At 41.7% G+C, this 12,996-nt stretch overlaps 1 protein-coding gene and 1 long non-coding RNA gene across 2 annotated transcripts in view; one reads left to right on the top strand and one right to left on the bottom strand.

Annotated features, from left to right (window-relative positions):
* The window catches only part of mcf2l2 (MCF.2 cell line derived transforming sequence-like 2), a 356,499-nt gene that overhangs the window by 176,318 nt on the left and 167,185 nt on the right, over window positions 1–12,996 (bottom strand). The window contains exons 5-10 of the mRNA XM_032511616.1: window positions 5,440–5,553; window positions 3,781–3,897; window positions 3,514–3,663; window positions 2,617–2,741; window positions 2,392–2,506; window positions 2,027–2,146 (exon numbers count right to left, since the gene is read on the bottom strand). Coding sequence (XP_032367507.1) covers window positions 2,027–2,146; window positions 2,392–2,506; window positions 2,617–2,741; window positions 3,514–3,663; window positions 3,781–3,897; window positions 5,440–5,553 — 741 coding nt within the window. The remainder of the gene's footprint in view (window positions 1–2,026; window positions 2,147–2,391; window positions 2,507–2,616; window positions 2,742–3,513; window positions 3,664–3,780; window positions 3,898–5,439; window positions 5,554–12,996) is intronic.
* On the top strand, window positions 376–3,131 carry LOC116686592 (uncharacterized). The gene is made up of 3 exons (XR_004331301.1): window positions 376–388; window positions 2,446–2,448; window positions 3,075–3,131. It is a non-coding gene; the product is annotated as an uncharacterized LOC116686592 (long non-coding RNA).

Genomic DNA, 12,996 nt, shown 5'->3' with positions numbered 1-12,996 from the left:
GCCTTTGCATTGTTGTAGTATCAACAGGTATTAGGGCATTTAGCATTTACATTAATGTTAATCAGTCATAACTTGATTACACATTGTATTAACTTCTTATGATATAAGAACTGACCCAGACAATGTGCCAAACATAATGAGCCACATGAAGAGACAGTAGCATATGTCAGTAGCAACAGCTGAGAAGATAAAATTTTATTTTTGTGAAGAATCACCAACAAGTGGGACACAATTGTGAAGTGGAACGAAATCTATTGGATTTTTAACTTTTTTAGCAAAAAAAAAACTGAAAAGTGGTGTGCAAATTATTCGGCCCCTTGCGTTAATACTTTGTAGAGCCACCTTTTGCTGCGATACAGCTGCAAGTCGCTTGGGTATGTCTCTATCAGTTTTGCATATCGAGAGACTGAAATTCTTGCCCATTCTCCTTGCAAAACAGCCCGAGCTCAGTGAGGTTGGATGGAGAGCGTTTGTGAACAGCAGTTTTCAGTTCTTTCCACAGATTCTCGATTGGATTCAGGTCTGGACTTTGACTGGCCATTCTAACACCTGGATTGTTATTTGTGAACCATTCCTTTGTAGAGTTTGCTGTATGTTTGGGATCATTGTCTTGTTGGAAGATAAATCTCCGTCCCAGTTTCAGGTCTTTTGCAGACTCCAACAGGTTTTCATCCAGAATGGTCCGTATTGGCTGCATCCATCTTCCCCTCAATTTTAACCATCTTCCCTGTCCCTGCTGAAGAAAAGCAGGCCCAAACCATGATGCTGCCACCACCATGTTTGAAGGGGGATGGGTGTTCAGGGTGATGAGCTGTGTTGCTTTTACGCAAACATATCGTTTTGATGGGGCCAAAAAGTTCGATTTTGTTTCATCCCGAACAGAGCACCTTCTTCCACATGTTTGGTGTGTCTCCCAGGTGGCTTGTGGCAAACTCTAGACGAGACTTTTTATGGATATCTTTAAGAAATTACTTTCTTCTTGCTCCATAAAGGCCAGATTTGGGCAGTTAACTACTGATTGTTGTCCTATGGACAGACTCTCCCACCTCAGCTGTAGTTCTCTGCAGTTCATCCAGAGTGATCATGGGCCTCTTGGCTGGATCTCTGATCAGTCTTCTCCTTGTATGAGCTGAAAGTTTACAGGGACGGCCAGGTCTTGGTAGATTTTCAGTGGTCTGATACTCCTTCCATTTCAAAATGATCGCTTGCACAGTGCTCCTTGGGATGTTTAAAGCTTGGGAAATCTTTTTGTATCCAAATCCGGCTTTAAACTTCTCCACAACAGTATTACGGACCTGCCTGGTGTGTTCCTTGGTCTTCATGATGCTCTCTGCGCTTTCAACAGAACCCTGAGACTATCACAGAGCAGGTGCATTTATACAGAGACTTGATCACACACAGGTGGATTCTATTTATCACCATCAGTCATTTAGGACAACATTGGATCATTCAGAGATCCTCGCTGAACTTCTGGAGTGAGTTTGCTGCACTGAAAGTAAAGGGGCCGAATAATTTTGCACGCACCACTTTTCAGTTTTTTATTTGCTAAAAAAGTTTAAAATATCCAATAGATTTCGTTCCACTTCACAATTGTGTCCCACTTGTTGGTGATTCTTCACAAAAAATAAAATTTTTATATCTTTATGTTTGAAGCCTGAAATGTGTCAAAATGTTGAAAAGTTCAAGGGGGCCGAATACTTTTGCAAGGCACTGTATATGTTTTTTCTTAAACGAAATGCCTCGCAAATCTTCAGACTCCTTCCCGCGCCTGTTTATTTCAATGATCTATCCGTCCCTATCACGTTACCCACACTGAGATTGACTCCCGTATTGCGGAACTTGAAAAATTGTCACCCTCTAGTTCCAATGAGACATAATGAGACAAATCCCCTACCAACCTGTAGAAGGACCGAAGCGGAAAAAGTTCCCTAGTGTTACTTAAACTTATCACTAGTCACTAGTTACCACTTATAAACCCATTATAAAGGGTGAATTGGAAATTGTGTGTGTGTGTGTGTTGACTGACCAGAGCTTTCTCCTCCAATTTCTTCAGGTCCTTCAGCAGGTGTTCAACTCTGGCCACAGAATCCCCTGTATCTGATAGGCTGGTTAGACTGTCCATCAAACTGTCTAGAGACACTTTCACCTAGAGAACGAAAGAGCGGACAGACTGGAATAATATTTCTATTCTCATGTCCAGACTCTGCTACAAATGATCATACCCTATGATCAATGATAGACATAATGCAAACTCAAAGAACATTTTTGAACATGAGGTCTCTGGAAGGATGGTAAACAGAGTCATTGCAAGTAGTTTTTGAAGCTGTATGAAGAAGAGACACAGACGAGATCCAATGGTTGCAGGCCAGGCAAACAGAGGGACAGACATACCTCTCTGAAGTCCTGTTCAAAGTGGCGTAGCTGCAGACACTGTTCAAGTTTCAGATGGTGTTTACACCAGAATTGTTCAAAGGCGTTCTCTGTCTCATCCAGCTGGGCTAGGAGCCTGAAACCCACAACATAAATTTCATTACGAACATATTGAGTCACTATGAGACAACATTGCCACATATAGACTAAGATTCATTATATAATTTAGAAGAAAAGGTTTGTCACCTTTCCACAGTTGTTTGGTTTTCCATTTCATCTGGGTTGAGTTTGTGGTTCTCTGACTTGGCTGCCTGCTCCTTGATACAATCTAACAAGGTGGTGCCCTGCTTCAAAGCTAGCTTCAGTTCATCCTGGTTTAAAGACATAGAAACATTGGAAACAACATAAATATCACCTTTAAAACAGTGGACAAATGTGTGTGTTCAAGGTCCTATTCACACATGTTACTGGAACATCTATCTATCTATCAACAAATTGTTGGGCATAAGGGTAACTACTTTTATTTATCAACCTGGACCCTATTTTCCTATGTTTTTGTGTCTAAGTGACTGAAGGGAAGAACAATCTTTGAAATTGGTCCAGTATAAAGTAAGATGGCTGCAATCGACAGCAGCAAAACAAGCTACAATGTAAGTTAATAGGGCACTTTTCCAGCTTGTGTTTACCTTTCACAAAAGTGCTAGTTTGCCACTGACAGGATCAGATTAATATTTTAAGTGTCTGACAACATTACGGAAAGGATCAGTGGCAAAACAAGCACTTAAACAAGCTGGACAATTACCCTATCACGTCACACTGTAGCTTGTTTCACTGCTGCTGACTGCAGCAAACTTGCTTAATTTTGGACCAATGTCAAATACTGTTGTTCCCATCAGACACTTAGTCACAAAAACATAGGAAAAGAGGGTCCAGGTTGAAAAACGGTAGTTGCCCTTTAAGGCACATTTTAAACAGATAAATGTGTGATTGATTGGAAAATGAATTACGATTAACTATAGACAATTGTGCTATTAATTGCAATTAATTAAAATATTTTAATCGACTGACAGCCCTAGATTTCAAGCATGCATATAATGCCTGTGTAAGCATGTGGTAGCAGGTGGATTAAATCTACTAAATCACCTTGAGGTTGTTGTGTTTTTCAGTGTGTGCTGTGAGCAGTTCTTTGGTGCACTGGACGTCATTGGGCATCTCTGTCTCTGCCAGGTCTGTCCCAAACTTCTGTAACATCTGTGCTGTGGTTTTCACTGTCATGGCAAAGTTCTCTACAGCCTAGAGAAAAAAAAGATCCACAAGTAACTCTTGTTCCACAAGTAACTTCCTTTTGGAAATTCTCAAGTCACTAGTAATAAAATCACGGTATACAGAATTTAGTACTGTATGACTCACAGTTCGATGGTGTATCCACTGACTGTGACAGTACTCCAGGCTTCCGCCTAGCTCATGGGTTAACTGGCTTTTATCTACATAGCCATGCAGGTCCGACAGAGAGTTCAGCATCACAATCTGCAAACACATTCAATACATCACTTCAAGTGCTTGTTCATGACCTACGTCACATAACAGTGAGACTATGCTAGCCATAATGAGGTATGTAGCAAACTAGTCTAAATTAAGAGAAAGGTTTGTCAGTGTCATTAAGAGTCTCTGCCTGTGAAAATAGTTCTATAATGTCTGTTGTTTGTTGCTCAAGAGGAAGCAACCTAAAGTTCAGGCCTGGACTCGCTATTGAGAGCACCCAGAGAATTCCAGGTGGACTGGCCAGCTGATTGGCTCATAGTGTCAGACCAGTGTTAACCCTTAGAGACCAGCCAGACCGTTGCAATCTCTTACACTTCTACTGTTTTTATGAGGCTGTATTGGAGGTGGATTAGAGACATTGGTATTATTTGATGAAGACACAAGATGACACAAGGCATCCATTGATACCAACTATGAAAATGGGTTCTTTGGGTAGCTACAAGTCTCAATTTATGCTAATCCAATCCAGTTAGAGACAAAAATCACACAATTTTTCTTATGCATTACAAATGTGTTATTTTCACTATTCAAAAGATTTAGTCATTCTAAAAATGGTATATTTTAATATTTTTGCATACTTTACAAAGTAGTTATTAATTATTTAACAAGGTATTATAGTCATGTGCTGCAACTTTATAATAACCACCCAGACACTGTTTATAGAAAGTTTACAAACTAAATACAATATGCATGGAAACTAAATTCACACTTCCTGCATTACTTCAAATACTAAGTTACTCCTCTAGTAAACTAGTTTCACATGAAATAAAACCACAAAACATTGAGACCATTTAACAAAGCACACTGGGTAATAAATTCAACACGTGAACTGGTTTCTATGGACTCGTCACTAGGCTTCCTCAGTCATTGTGTATTTTAGCATAGGTAAAGCTGAACATAATCCAAAACTCCATTTCTCAGACAAGCGTCAGTTTGGGAGCGTGCATGCTACCACTCTTTCCTTCTCTAATGACTTGAAAAGGCTGTCATTGGCACAATTTCACAAATAATCACAAGGACCCAAAAGGATATTAGAGTCGGATATTTCTGCAGCCTGGAGACCTCTCGTCTCATGCCCTTTCGGCTGGTGCTGTCCGCAAGCTCAACTTTAAAAAGAAAAAAGCTTGTGTCTGGTCCGCTATGTTTTCGTACGCTGGTGTTTTTGATGTTTTTGAACTAAACAGTACGGAAATCATGCTAATGAATACAATTATTTTTTCAGCAGATGTCTTTGTTACAACACAATGGAACTAGCAAAGCAATTGTGAGATTCATTCAGTTTGAGAAATCGCACAGTCTCTGGCTGACTAAATAGGGAAGGACCCATCTGCTAGCAATGGGGGCCGAGACTGAGAGCTACATGGAGAAATATGCACCAAACAAGCCACTTTGAAATATCAATTAATTCAGTTAAAAACCTCACGTCTCTAATTGACCACCTTGCTAGCATAAAACAAACAATTGTTTTTCTAAAGATTGCAGTTGATAGAGTGAATTTGATTGGTACTGAAGCATGCTTAACGGTACCTTCATTTTAAAGTCATCCTTGTGTAGCTTGATCCCAATGTCTGCTATAGCCCTCTGGAAGAACCTGGACGGCCTTAGCACCAACACCAGCTGCAAATTTCCTGGAAACGCTCCCTAGATGACAACATGTGAATTCATAATACATCTATAAGCTGTCCCATCATTTCATTCACTCATTCATTAAGTAATTTTCTTTAACCAGGCTACACCAAACAACAGGAAAGTGCTGGGACCACAATGACATGTGGCGTGTGTGTGTGTGTGTGTGTGACACACACACACACACACACACACACACACACACACACACACACACGTATGTCTTGCTGGTATCAAACCATTAAGAGGATTAAATCACTACAGCAGTTTATTTAGAAAAAGATTTAGCATGGAGCTAACATGTCTGTAGTAGTAAACACTGCTGACCCATGAGACATAAAAAGCCTAAATCCAAAAATATAAATTATACTGCTTGTATGACTGCTATGATTATAATAATTTTAATTAACTACAATTATTGTTATTAGTATTATTATTAGTAGTGTTATTATTATCATCATTATTATTATAAACCGCAATGTAAATATATCACCACAATGGCTTATTGATCACATTGTTGTGATATCTGATATGATGACTGCATGCTTGTTAGTAGAGAAATGGGGCCTAAGACGTAGCAAAAAAGCAGAAAGATGCAGTAATGGCAAAGTCCATAAATAATACAAAACAGCACAAGTAGGAGCAGTGTCAGATTACTCAGACTAATTATTAAAAAGGTATTTTGATACACAAAACTCTGTGGTTTTGTTATGCAATTTAAGTTTATTTATTTCATCTAATGATTTCTCTTATAAAATACTTCAAAGTTTTACATCTTCAGATCTCTAAAAGTTACTTGCGTGAAATAATCTGGGAAGGTAAAGTCATTCTTTAATAAAACCACTGATAACTCATAGATATGAAACCTATACTGTGTATTTAGTAGTAGACATGGCTTTGTAGTAGCAAGGATTAGTAAGCAAAAAGGTTTCAGAAACAGCTGATCTAGAGAACATTATATATACACAGTATTGTGCAAAGGTCTTAGGCAGGTGTGGAAAAAATGCTGTAAACTAAGATTGCTTTCAAAATTATAAATAATGATTGTTTATTTTTTATAAATTTACAGAATGCAAAGTGAGCAAATAAAAGAAAAATCAAAATTACATCAATATTTTGTGTTACTCTCTTTTGCCTTCAAACCCGCATTAATTCTTGTAGGCACACTGGCAAAATGTCAGGCAACGTTGAGGATCGTAGATGCAGGAAACTTGATAAAAAACACCAAGCTTTTTTTCCCTTCGAAATTGGAAGATGTGTGAAAGCAGTGGGACACAGGCACAACCATATACTGTCCAGAGAAGTCTGGCCGGAAGTGGTCTTCATGGAAGAGTTACAGCAAAAACGCCATACCTCCGACATGGAAACAAGGCCAAGCAACTCAACTATGCATGAAAACATAAAATGGCAAGATGTGCTCTGGACTGAAGAGTCAAAATTTGGATTATATAAGGTTGTAGCAGGCAGGCATCAGTGAAGCATGAGGTTCCTTGCGAGTTTTGGGCCGTATTTCTGCAAATTAGAGTTGGAGATTTGGTCAGGATCAATGGTGTCCTCAATGTTGAGAAATGCAGGCTGTTAGGCTATGGCCCACAACACAGAGACACCCACTCAGAGAAACAATTTACAACAGGGCACTGGTGGGTGACTTTGTGGAGTGGTCTGGTAAGAACCACCTGCTGCTGAACGTGGATAAGACCAGAGAGGTGGTGATCGACTTCAGGAGGAAGGGAACGGCTCGCAGCCCTATGCATTCTGGGAAGTGACGTGGACATGGTGGAGGATTACGATACCTGGGTGTCAACATCACAGCAGGCTGAACTGGAAGGTCAACAGCACTGCTGTTTACAAGAAGGGATGAGCAGACTCTATCCTGAGGAAGCTGAGATCCTTCAACGTGTGCAGCGGATGTTGGAGACCTTCTACCAGTCTGTTGTGGCAGTGCTCTGTTCTCCTCCGTCATCTGCGGGGCAGCAGCATCGGAGCCAGCGATACAAACAGACTGAACAAACTGATCAGGAAGGCTGGCTCCGTGATGGCTGCAAACAGGACACATTTGAAGCTGTGGTGGAGAGGAGGTCGCTGAACAAACTGTATCTATCAGGATAACCCTGACCACCCTCTCCACCCCACACTGGTCCAACAGAGGAGCAGCTTCTCAAAGAGGCTCCGACAGTTAAATGCCGCACGGACCGCTACAGGAAATCATTCCTACCTCAGACAATAAAACTCTTCAACACGTCATCCTGGGGGGTAGATGAGACTCTGGACACACAATACTACAATAAGGGCAACCGGCACGACTGGGTCATATTTACAAAAGCTGCACATTTTTGTTTTGTTTTTCCCATCTTGTATATACTTAAATATTTGTTCTACATCTTATATTTTATTTTATTTTGTTATTATAATTATAATTTTCATGTATTTGTATGGATGTATATTTTGTGTGCTGCTGTAACACTGTAATTTCCCATTTTTTTGGGATCAATAAATATCTATCTATCTATCTATCTATCTATCTACAATGTTTATTAGAACAGTCTTGAAATGTGAGGAGTGGTTGAGTTACTTCAGGTCGGGACTTAAGTTGGAGGGAGGGGCAGACGGGGGTGAAGACAGGGCAGATCTGAGACTCGGAGTAGGTAGTCAGTGAGAATCCAGTTTAGACTCTCCAAGGGGTCCAGATGTTAGAGTGACGAGATGCAGAGAGCTGAGCTAACAGCAGGCTAGCAGGAAACAACAGCAGTGCAGCTAAGCAGGTCACAGCAGCATAGCAGTAGGTAGGCAGTAGGTTCAGAATGGAATCTGAACAGAAGAGACCAAATTAAACTCAAGCACACAATTCTAACAGAGCAGATAACAGGAGTACTAGTGGCAGAATCACTAGCAGGTACACAGAGCCAGTTACCACATGTATGGTTGTACAATCTGGCGCTGAAGAGAGAAAAGCTCAGGTAGATAAACTGCTGGGTTGATTATTGGAATGTGTTAAAGCTGAGCTGGAATAAAGCATGAGAAAGTGGCCACGCCCCTTGACCTAGATCCTCTTGACACTAGCTTTTCATTTCCAAGTTTCCATCCACTTGTCAATCCAATTATCTGAAGTTTGGCAAAATAACTCATGTGAATAAAGCTGATGAAAGTGTGTTTCCATCCAACGACTTTAAAGCAAAAAAAAAGAAAAGCCGGTACATAATGACATCACATGCTATTTTGAGACAAAAATGGATTGCACCGTCTACCAACAAATGATCAATATTTCACAAGTTGTAGTGCTTATGTGCCAGTTAATAGCGACATATCAAGCTATAATAAGAAAACAACGACGCTATCAAAACATCGCTATGACGATGCAGATGCAACTTGTCTTTTATTGTCCCTCAAGCACTGCTGCGAGACAATTGTTTTTTGAGATATGTCTTGCTGTTTGAGCGTCCATCAAGCAAAAAAATCCGATGACACTGAACGTATTTCATTTGAGTTTGAATTCATGAAATTCCAATCGAATTTTTAATTTTACTGTACTCTTCTCGGACCAATAACCCTCCCAGTCCAACAGATATTGAAGACCCCTCAACAGTGTAAGCAAGATTATCATCGACACAAGGGACTAGGGGAAAACAGGTTTCAGTTGAGACCCGTGGAAGGCGGGATGGACTCTCATAGACTGGGGCAACTTCAACCGTACAGCAAAAGGACCCAAATACCGGGGAGACAGCCTACGGGACTCAGTGCGCAGAGGAATATTCTTGGAGGAGAGCCAAACGTCTTGACTGGGTCGAAACTGGGGATCAGGAATCCTGTGTCTGTCCACCACTTTCTTATTCCGCTCAGTAGTCTGGAGAGAAGCCACACAGGCTTCATCCCAAACCTTACAGCAGTGGCAAAGGTTTTCTCTGACGGGACAGCCAAGTCCTTCTCCTGAGATGAAACAAAGGTGGTTGGTATACCAGAGATACTTCAAATGGAGAGAGAACGGTGGTAGAGGAGATGATTGAATTATGGGCGTACTCAACCCATGAGAGATGTTTAGCTCAAGTGGAAGGATTCTGAGCTGCCACACAGCAAAGAGAAGCCTCCAGGTCCTGATTGCTTCTCTCAGTCTGGCCATTGGATTGTGGATGGAATCCTGAGGAAAGGCTTACAGGGGCTTACAGAGCAGAGCAGAAATCTCTCCACAAACGAGAAATGAACTTTGGGCCAATATCGGAAACAATGTCCACAGGTATTCCATGGGGATGGAATACATGTTGGACAAAGAGGTCAGTTGTCTCACTGGCAGATGGTAATTGTGGTAATTCAACAAAGTGGGCAAATTTAGAGAATCTGTCCATGATGGTAAGTATTGTCTCATTACCTTCAGACTTAGGAAGACCAGTAACAAAAGGCAAAGCTGCATGGGACCAGGGATGACTTGGAACAGGGAGATGATGCAACAGGACCGAGGGAGACCGGTGAGATACTTTATTCCGAGCACAGAAGGAACACACCACCACACAAGCCCGGACATCAGCTTCAACAGACGGCCACCAAAAGTGTCTTTTGAGCAGTGACAACAAACGGTTCATCCCCGGGTGACAGGAGAAATGGGAGGTGTGGATTCAGTGAAGTACTTGAGACCGTACAGCAGAGGGACTTAGAGTAGGTTGGGAGGTCCATTGGCCGGTCCGTGTTCTGTTTCTTGTGCCGTCCGGATGAAAGACTCAATCTCCAGACGGACTGCAGCCACCAAGCAGGAGGTAGGCAGGGCAGGCTCAGAGTAACTGGTCTCATTTGAGTCTGTAAACTGGCGAGAGAGAGAGCATCAGCCTTGATGTTACGTGTGACAGGATGGTACGTTAAAACAAAACTAAACCTGCTGAAGAACAAGGCCCATCTGGCTTGACGCAAGTTTAGTCTCTTCGTTGACTGGATGTAGGCCAAGTTCTTGTGGTCTGTCCAGACCACAAAGGGCTGCTCTGCTCCATCCAGCCAATGCCTCTACTCCTCCAACGCCAGCTTGACCGCAATTAGCTCCCAGTATCAGAAGCATCCACCTCTACAATGAACTGCAAACTGGTGTCAGGATGAATCAACATGGGTGAGGTAGAAAACCGTCTCTTCAGAGTACTCACAGCAAACTCAGCTTCAGGCGACCACAGAAACAGAACTTTGGGAGAGGCGAGTCAAGTCAGGGGGGTTACCACAAAGCGGAAATCCTTGATGAAGTGGCGATAAAAATTGGCAAAGCCCAGAAAACATTGCAGCTGTTTCCGTGATGTGGGTGTTGGCCCCTCATCAACCACTCTTATCTTTTCAGGATTAGCTGAAACCTGTCCCTGCTCAATAACAAAACCCAGGAAAAGGACTGATTGTCGGTGAAGCTCGCACTTCTTTGCTTTTACATACAATTCATTCTCCAAGAGGCATTTGAGGACTTGGCAGACGTGGGAAACGTGGGACTTGGAAAAAATCTTAGTAATGTCCAGGTAGAAAAAAAAGTGGTGAAGAAAATCTCTTAATAATAATAATTATTCAAACTATTCAAATTGTTCAAACCTTTTTTCTCAACACCAACTAAGTAATTTCACACATTGCCATTTTAAAACATATCCTGCAAGCGTCATTACGATTGGACAAGCAGTCCACTTTGCGTAAAATGCCTACAACTGATTTGTCAAAAGATTTATTTTCAATTCAGTGGGATATGTAGCTCAGTCCAGCTCACGGCAGTTTGAGAAAAGCTAATGACCGACACAAAAAACAATTGCTACAATGTTGCAAGCTGCGCTTCCAAGCTCAAACCTTAATTTGTATAATTCTACGTCCAGTCAATGTGCATTTAAAGTGCCTCCTGGCGGTCAATTTGAATGAGACAGTGTATGTGTGAGAAATGTAGACATTTCCTGGAAGTTTTGTGTTGATTAGACAAACATTTAGCCATTTATAGCCTGATTTCCACTACATCACCTGCTGTTTGTTGGCATTCATATTACCCCCTGGTGTTCAATTTGAATGAATTTTTCAGGATGTGGTTCAGGTACTTATGAGGACATATCCTGAGAGGACCATGAATGTGATTTATAGTAAAATGTGATGAAAAGGCGATCTTCTTCGCCTTGAGGAACTTTGAAGTGGAGATGGAAGTATGCGATGGAGCACCATCCTGCTGGAGAATTTGGCCTCTTTTATGGTTGGGAATATAAGAGGTAGCTAAGATTTCTTGGTATTTGAGACTATTGATGTTGCCTTCCACCCTGCAGATCTCTCGCACACCCCCATACTGGATGTAACCCCAGACCATGATTTTTCCGCCACCAAACTTCACTGTTTTCTGGGTGAATCTTGGATCCATGCGGGCTCCAGTAGGTCTCCTGCAATATTTGCGGCAACTGTGGTGTAATTCAACAGAAGATTCATCTGAAAAATCCACTTTCTTCCACTTCTCCAGCGTCCATCCTTTTAGCAGGCTGTGGGCCTTGGCAAATGCCACACGGTTTTTCAATTGTCTTTTGTTTAGTGCTGGCTTCTGGGCACTGATTCGACCATGGAGGCCATTTCGAGACAGAATCCGACAAACCGTTCTGGTTGACACAGGGACTTCAGGGGACCAGGTCTGGTGGAGCTCTGCTGCAGTGGAAAATGGGCTGGCCTTGGATTTTCGAGCCAACAAACGGTCCTCTCGAGCAGTTGTCTTGGGGTTGTTGGGTTGTTTTTATACACACCTGAGACCTAATTGATCCATTATTAGTCACAGGTGAAGGTCATATGACAAGGCGACAACACTGACTCAATGGGCTTTACCAAGCTGTGAATATTAGAATACTTTTGACAGTTTTTTTTTGCACTGAAACATTATTACAAAAGCTGTTGGGATTAAAATGAGCAATTTCTTGTAAATAAATCTTAATTAGAAATATATTTCAACGGCACTTCAGGTCAATTTGTACACAAGCGACAAGACTTTTGTTAGGGACTGTATACAACTTGTGATAAGCTTTATTCATTGATGATTCACTGATTGGCAATCAGAGCTACGATTTAGGAGATCTCAAAAATGTGTTTTTCAAAAGTGTGTCTGTGGTGTCCTCAGGTGGTCAGGGAGAGCATCCACAGTCTGTGGTGTCCTTAGGTGGTCAGGGAGAGCCTTCCTCAGACTGGGAGCAACTGAGCAGAACAGTTTCAGGAGATACGCTGAGGCAGATCAGAGAGTACGTGTTGAGGTCTTTGGGGTGAGGGGTTCCTTGATATGGGGGGGGGGGCTTTACCATGGATGCACTGGTAGATGAGGAGGGAGAACTCAACCCTGAGTGAGACAGTAGAGTAATTTGAGGTTGGTCATGTTTGCGCACCCTCAACAAGCGATGTTCCTGAGGTGGAAATAGGAGTCTTGCAGAGATGTTTGATGTGAGCCTCAAAGGTCAGATGAGAGTCCATTTAACACCCAGGTTAGTGGCTGATGTTGAAAGTGGAATA

This window comes from Etheostoma spectabile, unplaced genomic scaffold (assembly GCF_008692095.1).
Source record: "Etheostoma spectabile isolate EspeVRDwgs_2016 unplaced genomic scaffold, UIUC_Espe_1.0 scaffold395, whole genome shotgun sequence".
NCBI lineage: Eukaryota > Metazoa > Chordata > Actinopteri > Perciformes > Percidae > Etheostoma > Etheostoma spectabile.
Note: the sequence above shows the minus strand (reverse complement) of the source record. Positions and strands in the feature narration are given on the sequence as shown.